The sequence below is a fragment of the Chaetodon auriga genome, chromosome 6, assembly GCF_051107435.1.
Source record: "Chaetodon auriga isolate fChaAug3 chromosome 6, fChaAug3.hap1, whole genome shotgun sequence".
Taxonomy (NCBI): Eukaryota; Metazoa; Chordata; class Actinopteri; order Chaetodontiformes; family Chaetodontidae; genus Chaetodon; species Chaetodon auriga.
This window is the reverse complement of record NC_135079.1, coordinates 4,282,839-4,299,997: the sequence shown is the minus strand read 5'-3', so window position 1 is coordinate 4,299,997 and position 17,159 is coordinate 4,282,839. Positions and strand designations below refer to the sequence as shown.

Sequence of the window (17,159 nt, the reverse complement as noted above, 5' to 3'; positions counted from 1 at the left end):
GTCGGAGCGAGTGCAGCAGCAAAGATACTTACAAGATCGAGACGAGCAACACAGAAGGCAACAGTCTGAGCCGCTGAGGTTTAGAGTAGCATAAAAGGACATTTTATTCGTGGATATGCAAACCCAGGTGCTTTTCTGAACATTGAATAAATAAATTCAGTTTATAAAAGTAAAAATTCTTAAATAATTTGGAGCACGAGACAGCAGGTTTGTTCAAAAAGCTTAAAATGTTATCAGAACAGAAGACAAGATTTCTCCATCACAAACACCGAGGAGAGGACACGAGGAGCCATGTCTGTCCAACAGGTCTCGTCCCCGTTCATTTCATACAGTGCGTTTATTCGACTTCTCCTAAAGTTTAAAAGGAAATCAGGGTCCTCGTCTGTAAACAAACCAGACAGCAGGAAGGTTAAAATGACTAGTTGAAACAGTGTTTTGTGAGTTCAGCACGTGTTCTGATAAAAGTGATTAAAGGCACAAACACCCGAGTAAATGACAGTGATGTGATAAAACTTGGTCAGAGCTTCATTTCCTTTTGAATTATCCTCTTCATCAAACCACTTTACAGGAAAAGAGGCTGACTGTGACAAAAAGGCCTTGACAGATGCTAATAAACTAATACTGGTTCTTGAGCTCATGGAAGCATCTCCAAAGCCTAAATTAACAAACATGTTCTACATTAAGCACACTGGTGTTAGTGTCTGTTAAATGAGGCCCCTGTTTATCCTTAAGAAATATCTTTTTTAACACCATAAAGTGTACTTAGTCCATTTGTAGCCAATGGATGAAGCTGATATTAGTGATATAAAACTCTGCCCTGCACACACACGTTCTCACTTTGCTTCAAGTAACGATAAACGAGGCTGGACGGACGTCTTCATGCATCCGCCAGCGTCTTCCCACAGAAGAGACGAGCGGTCCTCACAAACACCGGGCCCACGCTTCAGTTCATGTGCGGTCATGGCGGAGGTCACTGCGAGGCTTTCTTTGCTCTCCTCCTCTTGTTCCTCCGTCTGACCGTGCTGCAGGAGGTGTCCGTCTGCGGCGACTTGCTGAGGTCCTCCATCTTCTCCTGCTCCATCATGGACGTCATCTTCAGTGAGAGCTCCAGCTCCTTCAGCACCCCAGCCAGGTCCTCCTCCGGGACACCCAGATCGATTTTACCCCCTCCCGCCTTCTGTTCGTGGTCGTCTGCCGTCTCATTTGCACCTAAATCGCTCTCTTTGCCCACACCCTCTTCACTCACTGCTGTAAAATCAGATTCTCTCGCAGCCTCTGTCTCCTCAGCGTCTCCTCCACCCGTAACGTCCTCAGGAACGTTTTCCAGGTCGGCTCCGTCGGTTTGCGTCCTCTCAGCCTCCGTCTCCGTCTGTGGACTGCCGTGCTGCTGACTGTGCTGACAGCAGCACGAATGTTCCCAGTACTGCTGAGGCTCCTCGGGATCCTCTGCGGATATTACAGAGAAACATAATTTAAGAGAAACGCTGAGGTCTCTTTCTTGTTGAGACGCTTGTGAGAAGGACTGACACTGAATATTTGAGTGTTAGACGATGGAATTAACCACAAGCGCCTGAATGCACCATTCCTCTTTAGTGCTAAAAAAGTGCTAAAAAGGGTTTTATGTTAATGGGCTAAAACGCCTCACATGAGCCTCTGAGGTGGTGAAATAAGAGCGTTTTAAAACAGAACGTGTTCTCGTGTGTGACAGGGTTTGCGTACCCTCCCAGTCGTCCTGGGTCTTCTTCTCTGGAACCACTTTGTCCACCAGCTGGCCCTCCTGCATCACCCGAGTTATCTCCGTCAGCTGCTGCAGGAGACTCTCCTCCTGATCCGCCGTCACCCCCGTCACCCTGCAGACAGGAAGCCAAACGACCCTGAGCGTCCTCAACCGTGGAGCATTTTACCGTTTGAATAGTTGTGATGTTTTTCCTTGATTCTGCCTTAAATTTGCATATTTAACCCTCATAGATTTGGTGCTTTGGGTCTTGATCAGTTTGAATTTTCTTTTACAATTTTCAGGGAATGCCCCTTTAACACATCAGCTGAATATGAACATAAGGAAATGATCTCTGCGTTCACAGTGTCACGTGTGTCATGTTCATCTAGAGATTATTACACATGCATGTGATTAACAACTGATCGAACGAGCTCCTGTCGGGAAAAGCAGCGATGCAGCGACTCCTCTGTAAAGGCACTCACCTGTCGGGACTGTGGTGGGCGCTGGAGACGATATTCTCCATCACCAGCTCCGTTTCCCGCAGTTTCTCCTGCAGCTGAGCCAACTCGAAGTCGGCTGGAGGACGACAGAATGAACCGTACGTTTAAACACAACCCGAGCTCAAACAAACCACAGAGCGTTCAGGAAGCAGGCGGTTTAAATCACTTGGAGAGTGGAAAGAAGTTTTTATAACTTTTTACTAATCAAAACTTCAGAAGTGATAACATTCAGTACTTTTTAGTTTTCAGTTTTTTTGCCAATTTTTAGCGATTAATTCTGATTTCAGGGGAATTTCATCAATGTCCAGTGTTTTCTTTGCCCCTGAGCCCCTTTGATTGTCCTAACTTTTGTTTTAAGGCACTCATCTGATGATAAGAGCCAACATATCCTCCAAAAACGACATCTCTTTATCTTCCTCTGGTAGACCCTTTTGTCCAAAAATCAAGGAGAATAAGTTCATTCAAACACTGAAGAAACAAGAGCTAAAAGCGTGTTCATATTTTAAAGAAACGAGATGGAAGTAAGCGCTAAAGGTCGCTAAGTGCTAAAGGAATGAGCACAGCTGATGCTGAATGATACTCACTGATCTTTCTCTTCATGTTTTCAGACCGAACTGACGGGAATCTGCCCTCTGACGGTTTGCTGTTCCCCTTAGACGTGATCTGGGACAAAAAGACAATAACAGAAGAGAATAAGAAGACTAACACCACTCTCAAAACTGTACAGTAACTATGAGTCTACCAACAGCTAGCGGTTAGCTTAGCTTAGCACAGCACAAAGACTGGAGACAGAGGCTGAAGCTAGCCTAGCTGTGACTTCATATCGAATTTGTGTGATTCATACAAAAAGTAAAGTGTAAGGATGGCTTGTTGTGGTTTCATGGGGGCTGTTTGACATTTACCAGAAGACTTACACTGTGGAATTAAACTAAATGAAAGTTTTGAGGATTTTTCACACCACCTCTGTCTGTACAGATTATCATCCAGACGCTGTGTGTTGAGTCTGCAGCGTTTCACCTTAAACAGGATGTAGAGGATGTAGAGTAGGATCCCGAAGCCGTACACAGGGATGATCTGTCCCGCCAGGTTGGATTTGCCCCCGGCTCCTGGCACCGTTCCTGCTCCCTTCGCCCTGGCTATGGCCTCTGGGTTGTGGGCTCTGGAGAAGCTGGAACCTGCGGCTCTCTGTCCTCGACCCTCCGGGGCCATCTGACGGTGCATCATTGGAGGGAGGCGACCTGGACCTGCAGGGACGGGAAGACATGTTATGAATGCGTTTGATATGTCAGGCTTTACAAAACTGTTATGGACATTTTTCACAATTTCCTGACCAAATCAAGAAGATAACAAGCTCAAAATCTAAAAAATATATATATATTTTATTGTATCTATACAATGCCATTTAATATTCTTGCAATAATCTTCATGAAAATTATTGCATTCAGTGTTTATTTCTGGTCCTTTAGGAGGCCACAGTTTGTGATGATGCTGCTGCCCAACTTTTAGTTACAATGACAGGTGTCTCTATTATTCTGTCCACCCCATGCAAATCAATAATTGCACTGTTTTATATCTGTCAGTTAATGAGAGTGTGCCTAATAAACTGACGAATGTTTCCTATTTCTAACAATAATAATCAAAACAGGTGTCACGGTGTGTTTGGCGCCCTCTTCAGGGAGGAAAATGTAACTGCATGCAGGATGATACAGCGGTGATGCACGCGGCGGTTTGAAAAGCTAAAATAAACATGTTATCACACCTCAAAAGCTGAAAAAAATACAAGATTCAACACTTATTCTGAAGCTGAAGACATCTTAACGGACAGAGACAGAGGAACCGTGAAAGGTGACGCACCCTCCGGCCGCTCAGCAGCATCCTTCCTCCCTCGCGATAACAGCATTTTGGGGAGCAGCAGGGCGACGCACAGCACGAGACACGTCGCGAGGGTCACCTTCTGAAATGTTGACATCGCCATGCCGGCAGGTGAGCGGTGGCGTTCGTGAGGAAGCACGATGATATCTGACGGGTTTAAGGAGACACCACAGCACGGACGGAAGCTGGCTGAGGTCGCGTCTCATCCATCGGTTTAACTTCCTTCTTGACCGCAGGAGCGGAAGTGCGCCCGAGCTGTAACTCACGTGTTTCACCGCCGGGTGGCGACAAAGGGCCGTCTTAATGTTTTTAATGAGGCTGCACAGTTGGTGAAGATTTAGTTCAAATACAGCATGTAATCGTGAATATAGTTCAATAAACACTTTATTTCATATAAGTTAATAGAAAAATTCTGAGATTTTGAGAACACATATAAGAAACATCTTCATTTACATTTTTAACAGAATTTCTTGGGTTAATATTCAGTGAGTAATTTCTATGCTTGTCTTTTTTTCCCATCTGCTCTGCATAGCTTTCCTCTGAACTGCAAATTGTTTCTAGGTTTAATGTATTTAAGTAGAACTAAACACCTATTTGGAAGTACATCTTTTGAAAGTATATGTCAATGATACTTTAAAGTAAGCACACAAAGTAAAGGTGTACTTGCAATGACTTTTATTTGTATTTCTAATACACTCTTCTACTTTCTGACCTGGGTGGAGATGAGCTGAGGAGTTTCTCCAAATATGCAGTTGTCTCACTTGTTTAAGTCAGAAAAAAAATGTCTAAAGTGGAAAATTATTAGTACTTGTGAATTAATCTGTATCTGTATCATTGATTGTTCTTTGTCACATTATGGAAGATTTTTGTTTTGCAGACACTAATTACATTACGTTATGCAGTTTAACTCTTATTTCTGTAGAGTTTTCTTCATGCTGGACTCTCTCATTGTGCTGCTGCCTCCCTTTTTCTGCACAGGGATGATAAAAATACACCTGCTGATGCAGCTTGTGAATAGACTGTACTTTTATCTCTCTGGAGATTATAGAGAGCAAATATTTAAAGTCCTCCTCTCCTCAAAAGTGTGTTTTGCTTCTTGTTGCTTCACATGCCTGTTTGACCTTCACTTTGCAAAATGACGGATTTGCAGAGTTTGACACTAAAAGACACTTTTAGATTTGCATATTCATAAATTCTGGAGGGAGAAGATGTTATTTTAAGATTTTGTGAGTGTTTTTTTTTTTACTTTTATGTTGCTTTTACATCTCATGTCTGGAGGGGATCCTTAAATGATTTTCCTCCCTCTGTTGTCATGCCTACTCACGCTGATTTCGGTCACCTCAGAACAAAAATAATGAGCACGCCGACTGAAATTAAAATTCATTTTAATTAGTCAAGAAAAAACAGCTTGAGATCAAAAACAAAAGTACGGTGGGTTTGGAGTGCGACTCAGTTCAGCCGAGAGATGAAGGGGAAGCAGCTGATCCTCCTCAGTGTTGAACTGCGACAAACAGTGTTTGCAAATATGTTTCGGGCTGTTTTTTGGGGGCTTCCTACATGCCAGGTGGGTGGGCCTCAGGGACTGCCAGAACAGAGAAGTTAAAAAGGAGAACTTAGTGTTTTCTCTGGTGGATGACTTGGTTGATGCTATGTTGGCCTGACTGGCTTCTCTCCATCCATCTACTATTTCAAGCTTGGTGAACAGACTCTTCCATAATTTGTAGAATGTTAAAAATAAAAGGGCAGAACCATCACAGTCCACATTAAGTGCTCTTACAAAATGTCCACCCCACAGCTCCATTTTCACTTCCTGCTCGATCTCTGGTCCGTCTGATCAGAGACGTCAGCGTTCGGGCTCGTTACCACGCAGCTCTGTAATAAAGAGTTCAATCATGGGCTGCTGGAAGCGTCGGTGCTGTTTCCACACACGGTTCAGTCTGAAAGAAGAAGCTGATGAGCTGACTGTGCGCTGTGCGTGTCGCCGTCCAGCTGGCTCACAGTCGTCCTGTTTGGATCTGCAGAGACAGAGCAGAAAATAAAAAACAGCTCCAGGTCGCCGTGTGTGGTTTCAGAGGCTCAATAAAAACATATGATGGGCTTTATGTGTCCACTAATTGCGGTAAGTTAGACAGAACAGTTATTTGTCTTATAATAAATTGTGGTATACTTTTGAATAAATGGCAGTTTCAACAGAAAATAATATTTTTCTCTTTTGGAAAAACACATTAAATATAATTTGTATTGCATTTCAAAGACAGATAAGTTGTACTTGAACGGCAACCAAAGACTGACTGTATGTGTAATAGCACTGTGTGTGGAAAATCTCGGTTTAGCCTTAGATATCCCATTTGTGTGCACTAATCATGGCAGAAATACAGCCAGTAAGAACTGCTGTCAGGCTAGATTCATTCATTCCTTAAAAAGATCCTTAAATGTGGGCACAGTGGACGATAATCAGACTATGAGGAGTAAGAGTTGGACGTTTTAAAAGGACAAGAGAAATAAGTTGCAGCTGCTGATGCTGATGAAGCAGGAATGATGGAGTAACCACCGCTGACACTCTGCGCAACATGAAGTGTAACATAACTGAGCAAAGGGCACTGGCATTTCTTACTGCAGTCAATCCAAAGAACATAAGCCGGTTGGCTGAATTGCCTGTGCAGTGGACACCTGTTTAACCTGCGGCGTCCTCTGGACGTACAGTATGTTTCTGTACTCCATAAATAACTGACACTTCCCTGATTAGTCCAAGACTTGAGCTTCCTTCCCCAAAGCTACGTTGCTGCACCCCATTGGGATCATAACCTGTTGTATTCTATATGGTTGCTGGTTTTGTATGTGCACTGTGTTGTACTATCACTAACGAGGTCTCCAAGTACATCTCTAGATGTATGTAACTAGAATTAACTGTGTGAATGTCAGTGTTGTTCAACTGTACCATGAAGGTACTACTGTTTACAAAAAGTACTTCTGAGTGTCATTTATTTCCTCTAAAATGCTCAATTTTGACTCTGTTCCTCATAGTCTTGTTTTCTTTCTCTGTACCTACATGTTAAGTACCAGAAGGAACCAGAAAGTATTTTATTGGGACCTGATTCATGGTACAATCGCACTTTGAGTCCCATGATTAGCTCCACTTTCTTACTCAGGCCAAATCCTGCCTCTAACCCATTTACAACTGAGGAAATGAACATGTGTATTTTGTCCTGTTTTTTAAATAAGGCAGGTATTATTGTGTATTTTTCTCATAGTTCACATGGCCCATTAAAGGGCTTTATCCTTTAAGTACATTTCCCTGTTTTCACGTCAGTATTTTGAGTTGGAGATTTAATGAGCTTGATTTCAGCTAATTCCTAGAAGTTGTATAACTCAGTAGGAGGTTTGAATAGAAGTAAAATGTCACTTGTCTAATCATGTTTCCCAATTAAATTTCATTGATATTGTATTCAAAATGAATGCAGAAGCAGATTTTGATTGTCATTATTTTCTGTAGCTGTTTCATTTAACCCAGAGGCATGACGCTCATGTCAGATATATTAAATTCAAGAAGGGCAGGAACCAAGAAAAATACACTTATAAAAAGCAGTGGTCCAGTGGTCACATTTAGAAGTCTTTGACAAAAGTTTAAATAAATGTACAAAAAATCCAAAATCAACAAAGCTATTTGGGTCTTTCGAGAAAAGTCAGAGAGAGTTACAACATCTGGAAGCCAAAAAACCTTCAGTGTAACCCTTTTATCAAAATTACAGTGTTGGAGCCACATTTCTGAAGTAGACTCCCATTTTAATGCACTCCAAACAAAATATACAGCGAATAACAAACATCTGAGCGCATGATGTATCAGTGATTCCTCATTTCTCACCTCGGTTAACAACAAATGTGACAAAAACCTCCAGAGTCAGTCAAGGTTTCATGCAGAAGAAGGAAAATGATCTCCTGAAGTCTAAAGTTATCTCAACATGAACTCTGGAAGACCTAAAACCAACCAAAAGTACAAACTCTCCACCTCCAGACTCGATTACATGTCCAGTGTGGTGTTGTATATTTTATGAAGTGTAGTTGTAGACTTAGTATTATAATGATAGGTTGGGCTGCTGGTGGCTTTAGGCGATGTTTTTGAACCAAGGCAGACCCTGAAACCCTCATAATTGTGGATTTCGTGGTATTTGCTGCACTTGCTTTCAAACCTCTCCCATCTGCCCTCACGGCCGACCGCTGCTCACGCCCATCGATGCAGGAAGAGCTCTGCTCCCACAGGATTTATTTGTCTGCCGTTCAAAGCTTTGAAGACGGCCTTTAGACGTGTTTAAACAGGCAGACAACTTAGTGGCTTCCAGCGGCAATGAGAGGTAACTGTCTGAAAACTGGGATTTCCCAAAAAGAGAGCGGCAAAACCAGACATCAGCCGGTGACGCATTGAGGAACAGTAAGGTGATGAGAGAGGACAAACTAAAGCATCTGGAAATGGGGTTTATGTGAGCGATGATATTAACATGCACAGCACTTGCTCATTACAACCAAAACAATGAGCTAAAAGAGGTTAAAAAGCTCCATAGAGCTGCAGATTTGGGTCATAATCGTGTTGGGAAGAAGTTCTCGGCAGACAGGCGTTTTCAAAAAATATTCGGCAGGTGATTGGATGAACTATCCATCTATCACTGTCGATCATAAGCTAACCTTAACCAATCAGATCAATGAGTGATACGACTTCGACATAACTGCTGCTATAGCATCTACGCTAACCTCTTTCAGAGCCATTATTGTTTTTGCACAGTCTCTCGCCGTCGTCACACCTGTAGCTGCCGGTAGTTCCTCATAGGACGCTGATTGGTCTGGAACGACTGTGGTTTGGTCACAAACTAGGCTAACCTGAAGCCTGGCAGGTTGATTCTCAGCTTGTGTGATCTCCTCCCATCTTGCTGCTCCACAAGGTAAAACTACCGGCTTGTTTTCCTGATTTAAAATGTGGACGATTATCCACTTCAGTGAGAGGATTGTAAGGCCCATTTGACACGAGTTTCATCTTTAAAGCAGACACATCTGGCTCTCAGCCGGCTGTATATGTGCCTCAGGACCCTGACGTGATACACAACATGGATTAAATTATCGGACGGCAATCCATTTTCCTAAACTGCCTTCAAAACTGAACATATGCATCCACACAATGTCACGTAATGCAGACGGCTTCAAAGATAATATGCTACAAGTTATCTGGGGATTCTCTTGCTAATGTCAGCAGCCTCTGGTTTGAAGTCTCATGTCTACATATGGTCATATTTGGGATGAGCTAGTGAGCTCACTTGTATACCTTCCAGATATCTCAGCGCATGGTTTAGTTCAAACTGTCAGAGCAGCAGCTGTCTGGGACTGTAATTCATCGTCATCACAATGTTACCTCTTACTGAGGCTGCCTGTCTGTGCTGCCATTAAGATGGCCTCCTTCATAGTCCAGCTGGCACAGGATCATGTTGTTCTTCAGGAAAAACTTGTCTCCCACGCAAAATCTGCAGAGAGAAATAAAAATATGGAACTGGGTCCTGGTTCTTGCTTGAGCTGAAGTGAATCATGAGGTCCCAGAGGAGCATTTCAGGCATATTTTCAGCATACATCCACTGTTATGATAATCAGAAAATTAATCTTGCATGATTGCTGCCTGATTAACTACCCAAGTGAGATATAAAGTCTTTAACCCCTTGAGGTTTTAAACTGTGCAGTAAATTTCATCATATTCTGATTGCAATGCTTTGGTAATGTGCTCAGGACGACCAGTGAGCTCACTAGTACACCTCCCAGATAAGTCGACTGAATTTGATCTCCCTGGCTAATTGCTCCCCTAATCTTACCTCTGGCGGCAGAGCTGACAGGCGAAGCAGTCTAAATGGTAGACGTTGTCTCTGGCTCTCATCACCATCTCAAAGGCAGGGATCAGCTTACTGCAGGCTGCACAGTTCCCCGTCACCCCAAAGAGCCTGCAGAGGGAAAGAGGGCGACAAGCAGACCTCTAGTCTGGACGCACTTAGATACATTTCAGCCAAGAGTTAAAGAGGGGAAAAAAACACTCAAACAAAGGGAGGACAGGCCGAAAAAGTAGTTCAACCAGACACTGCGTCTGAGTCACTGCTGCAGATGTTGCACGGGCACAAATAATCACTTGTTTTAAAGTGGTAAACTGCATTTCCTTCAGATTATTTCTGGTTTATTGCAGCTACCACTAATGCAGCGCCTGCATCCTATTGTATGAATCATATTTACGAGCAGCCAAGTAGGAACAAACATTCACATCGGCCTCCTCATTGTTATTCTGAGTAGGAGACATGTGGAATTGAAAACGAAAAAATGAGAGATAACTATGGTATCTCCCACATGGCAGGAGATACCTGCAGAAATGTCAACAACCCAGAGCCAAAATACCCACGAAACCACGCTGTAGTAAAATGTAGGTAAAATCCAAAGTTAATACTGATACAATCAAGCTAATGTTAGCTAATTAACAAGACTTAAAGAATACATCCATGCTAACATGGCTCACAATGACAAGGCTAACGTGTTGACGTTCAGCAGGTAATGTGTACTATCATAGCCTAGTGCATTAGCATGCTAACATTTGCTAACTAGCACTAACACAAAGTGAAGCTGCGGCTGAAGTGATTATTTGTTTCTCAGGTATTGGGTCATAAACCAGAGTATTTAAATTTTGACCTGAGGGCTGTGTGCTTACATTTCATCCTGAGGGCCCATGAATGTACAAAATTTCATTACAATCCATGCAGCAGTTGTGGAGACAGTTCACTTCAAACCACAAATATAAACCTCATGATGCCATTGAAAAGTCAGAAGATCACCCAAGTCATTAGGGTTCATCCTCTTGGGACCATGAATGTCTTTTTCTGGGAATACATCCAATAGATTTGAGATATTTCACTCTGGACCACAACTGACAGACCAATCAACATTGCTATCTACAGAGGTACACCGCTAACATGCTAAAGAGTTAGCTATATAGCCTGGACAGTATCAGTATCACCTCACAACACAGAAAACAAAATTTTGGGACAAATTAGGGACTAACTAGTGACTAATAGGATTAAACTGCCTGTTTACAGATGTGACTAAGCAAGTAAGCAGCACATAACCAACCACTACTGATTTCTGGTTACGTCTTTACTATGTGTGCGCCCCCTCAGGTAGACTGGTTCATCACACTTGTTTTGTACTGTATCTAGAAAATAATCCTCACATATCGTTTCATAACAAAGCAGCGTAAAGTCTGTTCTCTAACTCATCATCATCTATTATTTAGTCTTAGATTCAGAGTTGATCAGGAAGTACTTAGTGATTCATTAATTAACAGTTAGCCTGCTGTGTTCCCTATTCATTCCCTGATAGCTAATTAAAATGTTGTGAACCATCTTATAGAGTTAACAAGTTATTTATATCTGGTTCAACTCGTTTCAACTCGTCAGGTTATGCTTTGTTTGCATTGGTGCATATGGTGCAATTACAAGCTACCAATGCAGTTAGCCATCTTGGGATAATGCTAACGCTCCCACGTTGTAACACTCCTTATTCTGCCAACATTGCGTGAAGGCAGGATTACTACTTTTTTTTGTTCTTATTTTTGCAGGAAACTTCAAATGCTTCGCTTGTTGTGAACCATGAGAGACTTTTCATAGAAGTGAAGCAAGTGTCAAAGTAAAAGCTTTCATGAAAGGGATATAAGTTGGATCCCTACTGGATTATATCAGCTGCTGATACAGAGCGGCAAAATGGAGATTCCCCGATATGAGAATGTCAGAATTTATATGAAAATGTCAGTATAAGAACCAGATGGGTGGTTTTTTTTTTGCCTCACAGGACATCGCACTGACTTTAGAACTTGAGAACTTGGGAGTCGATTTATTGCACTCTTCTGAAACTAATTTATCTGACAACTTTTGAACTATGTCCTCAAACTACCTGAGAACAAACCCCGTGTTGTTTTTAAATACTCCGTGAGTCAGTGCTGACCAGCTGCAGATTGCTTCACCTCCCATTCACCTCTAAAAGAATGAACAAACGGCTCCCTAAGAGCCTGACACACATGAAGATAAGTGGCCGCTGCCGATTTCCATATTCCATTAGAGGCCAAGCAGAAAAGGAGGTTTGGGGAGGAACCGTCATGACAAACGACATTTGCAAAAGGAGGGAGGAAAGTGGCGAGCATGTGTGTCCCAGAGCTTCGGACGACAATGAAAAACGTCATCAAACGAGTGACCAACACTGGAACAAAAGAGAGTCCTAATTAACCGAATGTTCTGATCTAACGAGCCTGAGTCCTGAACAGGCACCTGGTGGGTTTTTTCATTCTCCTTAACGAGGCTACGAGGCTCAATGCTAATTCTCTACTAATGGTCCAATTAAAAGAAATCACATGGTTTTAATCCTGCTCTTCAAAGGCTTTTGGTCTGCACCCTCGCAATGATGAGGAAAACAGGAGGCAATCTTGCCAATTTAACTGTCAAAAGGGGTTTTGGTCTCTTAAGTGCAGTGCAGCTAATGAGAGACTTAGCTCCAACCAAATCCAGCTGGATTGTACATGAGACTAACACATGAGTTCAGCAATGTGGCTGAGATATCAGGAGTTCTCCTGCTGACCTGACACCAGACATCGTTATTTCAGGCTAGAAAATGAAGGGTATATGACTCTCCGAAGAGCCGTTTGAGCCAGGTTTAGGTTTGTATATATGTGGTGTCATCAAGATTCATGGTCAACTGTTTGTAAAGGTGAAAACCTGTTTAAAATTTACATTTAAAATGTGCTTTAAATAAAAGAAACTAATTGTCTAGTGAGTCACAGGCCCAAGAGGTCGAGTGATGAATAACCTCTCTTTAAAGGATTTTATCCAGGAGCTGTTCATGCGATCTAAAAACATTTATCTTTATCTGAAGGGTTTGAAGTGCTTCAGAGTGCGTTAAGTGTTAGAAACCTCCGGTCACATCACATGGCAGATACTGTAGGTATAACAGACACTTCAGCGTGGTGTTTCCTTGGCTCAGAGTAAAGCAATAGTTTGTTAATTTTGGGAAAAGAAAGCAACACAATTAAATATGTAGCTGGAGCCAGTAGACTGTTAGCTTAGTGAATCTTAGCTTAGCATAACAGACTGGAAACATGGGGAAGCAGTTAGCCTGGCTCTCTCCAAAGCTAATAATTTCCAGCTATCAGGATCTCTGAAGTGCATGTGCAAAGACATAGTCCAGCACAAAACACTTCTTAACACAGCGACTCGCTTATCGTAAGACTAGCTGTTTCCACGCTTGCCAAAACTCCCATTTTGTTTTTTTCTCCAAGGAAATTCCCACAATTTCCATGGCCCTTAAACTTTAATATGAATTATCATCATACATGGATCCATAAGTTTTGCATGTTTGTCTGACGTCACCCATGTTGCTGCCAGACCATGTTTGAAGCACAATCTTAGCACGAAATCTGCACACTGCATACAATTTCAAACCACCTGTCACCTCAACCTGGCAACCCACAACCCAATTCAAGGGCCATGTGCACATTAGCCCCCCACCCAGATATGTTGGAAGGATTGCTATATGCATCTAACTTTCAGCGAGAAAGAAAATTAGTGTATTTCACAAAAGGTTGAATTATTTTGTTGTCTATCATTGCATAGTCCATTATCAAATAGCGCAAAATATCATCAAAAATGTAGTTTTTCTATGCCAGCTTCACTCTCTGTTCTCTCCTTTCTTTGTCTTTTCACTGTATATTGCCTGAAAAATATAAGAAAGGTTAAATGACCAGAGAACGCTGAGCAGTCATAAACCACATGCTCCACTATTCTGGCTTCACTCTCCTTTAACAAAGACTGAAGCAAACTGAAAGGTCGACAGTCTGCTTATTCTGTTACTGTAGAATAGAAAAGGTCCAAACAAAACAAGAAATGCTTTTCAAACACAGCAGAAGGCACAAAAGTGTGTGTCCACTGAAGACTTCAATGCACACCCCCGATATGATGAGTGAAAACAGACATCCAAACGTGGGTAAAACATGCTCGGACTTGATTTATTCATTGAGGTCTTTGTAGTATCTAAGAAACATGACTCACCTGTGAGGTTTTGCTAAGTTTGGGGCAAAAGCAGCTGTGAACAGTCTCTGTGATTTCGTGAGATTTGGCTGCCTGCCTGCACCGAGCGCTTTATTAAATTAGCCTAAAGCATCGTCTGAGTTGACACACGGCAGTGGTACATGTATTGTTGTATTTGATGAAATCTTAACAGTAAACCAAGGCTGCTCACTCATGTACATCTGTCCTCATGCATGTTACAAATCTGCACACTTTCCTTCATCAGTTTCTGCCAGCTTGTCGATGAGAAGCTCTTAGATTGAAGTTAAAATCTCCGCTACATTATCAGACTCTTTCCTTTTACTTGGATCCTGAGTGGGCCTTCAGTCGGCCGGCCCTTTCAGCCTCTTACATTATCTGCTTTAACATTATCAGTACTGCATACTCTGCACTTGACCTGGGCCCTGGGATGATTTGTTTTGAATGATGAACCTTTCATTTTCCAATCCCTCATTTAGTCTGTTAGGGTTACCTCAGGTAGTCCCTGCGGCAGAGGATGAGGTTGGCCCGGGTGTAGAGGGTGGAGCCCACCCGGCCCAGGCGGCAGTCACAGCAGGCGCACTTCAGGCAGTCCTCGTGCCAGTACCTGTCCAGCGCCTGCAGCATGAACCGGTCCCGGATCTTCCTGTTGCAGCCGGCACATCCCCTCGGCTTCTCTCTGGACTGCAGGGACACGAGAGACACACCTGGCAGGAGACAACAGGTAGACACAGACAGAGGCGAACGAGGTTAAATATACCCCAGCAGCATGTGGAAAGCAGAAGTCTGTCATGGTTAACAACTGAGTTTATAAGAATACTGAAATAATCAAAGGTGTCAAAGGTTTGAGAGTGACACCACAGGAGATATGATGTTTAATATGATTTAAACATCAAACAGTCAGTAAGATATCTGACAAAAAAATAACAAGTAAGGTCACTTGAAATGTGAAATTAACAATACATGTAATCTCCTATGAGAATATCATGATAGGCAAGATGTCTAAGGTCACTATTAAGTTATTATAATGCCTAAACTATAAGTTTTCCTATAAGAATACAACAGCAGTGATGTGTTAAGGAGTACAAGAAGGGGACAACCTAATCATTAATCATGCTAAAAGTATTTCACAGACTGAATTTCACATGAAAATGGGGCGAGGTATCTGTTTTCTGCAATCTTTAATTATTCTTTAGCTGCACAGCCCTCAAAGCCTTTTCTGTTTCCTATTGTACAGATAGCAAACACATTCATGTCAGTCCGAACAGAAACGTGTCTGAGTCCTCCTACTCACTCTCCTCCTTGTCCAGCACCATCCTTCTGGAAACCAACAACAATCCAACCCCAGGAGAAACGCCGCCGCTTCTTCTCCTCCTGCGCACGAGATGACACCCGCAGGAGCGCTAGCACACGCGAAGGGCTTTGACACTCCGTGTAGATTACAAACAAACTTCAGCTCCGCTCCTCATGACCCCGAAGAAAGCCGACAGGAGCAGACACGGAGTCGCTCTCCGTGTCTCATGCGTAAAAAGAAAAGAAAGAAACGGCCCGTGGATGGATGAAAACAGCGTCCCCGGGTATCACTTCCCTGCAGGAGAGGTGTCCTCAAATGAAGAGTGGCACAGCCTTATCTGAGCTGATGGCAGTGCATAAGCATTTCTGTATCTGCACAGGCTGCGGCTCTTCCCCCTCAGACGAGCTCTCCTGCACAGACTGAACCTCCTCACGGAGCTGCCTCCCTCCCTCCCTCTGCAAAAAAAAAAAAAACTCCCACAGTCAAATGGGGTTTTTTTTTCAACGCTGCGTGCTAATTATATAAAGTCATTATGCTCAGATCTGATAGTAACCGCCCCCTCCCTCTCTGAATCAATTATTCAATAGGCAGTCACACACCAGGACAGCCCGGGCCTGAGGTGTTTTAGAATGAGCTTATTCAACTCCAAGGACACCAATTATCTCCGGGGCGCCCTGTAGTCAAAGCAGCGGCTTTTCAGCGCGCCAGATGCAGCGCCTGCTCCGTGCGCGCGCGCCCGTGCGTGCGTGCGAGCGCGTGTGCGTGCGCGTGACACACATTCATGCACTTGTATGTCTTTTTCTTGGATGCAAAAGCGGTAACAGCTTAGCTGAGGGTAAGAAGGAATAACATAAATGTCAGAAAAGTCTGTCACAGGTCCTGGAGGGAATATTTCTAAGAGTATTACTGGAAGACGAAAATGAAATTGTGGGTTTTTATACCTGAACTTTGAATATTATAGGAATGTTACAGCAACACATGTGATCAGTGGTAACAATACTACAGTCCTGCATTCCAAAATTTACTTCAGTAAATGTGCCAATGCATTGAGTACCAAAAGTACTCATGTTGCAGAATTTGCAGAATCTCGGGGTGTAATCATTGATGCATTAATGTGTTCATCACATTAATGTTACAGCTGGTAAAGGTGGAGCTTATTTTAATGATTTTATATACCGCTGGGTAGCTTGTGAATTTTCCCTGTGGATCAGTAAAGTCCTATCTTTATCTATAAAAATATATCATAGTATTATGTAGTATTAATATGAGTCTGAAAAGTAACTCGTAACTAAAGTTATCAAATACATGTAATGGAGTAGGAGAATAAAGTAGCAGAAAATGGAAATACTCAAACACAAGTACCTCAAAAGTGCACTTAGGTACATTCACTCAAATACTGTGGTTGAGGTTTGTCACTATTGATGAGCACAATAGTGGAACTACTGCTGTACAATACTAAAGGTACTTGTGGGGTGAACTGTGAGAAAAACACTAGATCAGCTCTACTAGATCTCCAAGTTCAAATATTCATTCAAATATTAAAGTAATGCTGTAGCATTATAGGAGATGCTTTAAATACACTTCATACAGTACTAATGGGTCATTCTAAACTCACTCAGATCTACAGGACTTAAGGGATATTTTAAGAATAAGATAAAATCACTATAAAGCTTTAATCT

The 17,159-nt window shown here is 42.5% G+C and overlaps 2 protein-coding genes across 2 annotated transcripts; both read right to left on the bottom strand.

Annotated features, from left to right (window-relative positions):
- Positions 1–81: 81 nt before the first annotated feature.
- Positions 82–4,335, bottom strand: ric3b (RIC3 acetylcholine receptor chaperone b). Its single transcript, XM_076732041.1, has 6 exons — positions 4,072–4,335; positions 3,235–3,461; positions 2,802–2,880; positions 2,200–2,293; positions 1,720–1,850; positions 82–1,446 (listed from the first exon to the last, which is right to left on the bottom strand). Exons 1-6 carry the CDS (start codon positions 4,190–4,192, stop codon positions 971–973), a joined length of 1,128 nt encoding a protein of 375 aa, XP_076588156.1. The 5' UTR covers positions 4,193–4,335; the 3' UTR covers positions 82–970.
- Positions 4,336–5,457: 1,122 nt separating this feature from the next.
- LOC143322625 (rhombotin-1-like) lies at positions 5,458–16,225 on the bottom strand. Its single transcript, XM_076733936.1, has 5 exons — positions 15,481–16,225; positions 14,680–14,893; positions 9,933–10,058; positions 9,485–9,593; positions 5,458–6,104 (listed from the first exon to the last, which is right to left on the bottom strand). The coding sequence occupies exons 1-4, from the start codon at positions 15,500–15,502 to the stop codon at positions 9,488–9,490; spliced, it is 468 nt and encodes a 155-aa protein (XP_076590051.1). The 5' UTR covers positions 15,503–16,225; the 3' UTR covers positions 5,458–6,104; positions 9,485–9,487.
- Between the last annotated feature and the right edge of the window lie 934 nt (positions 16,226–17,159).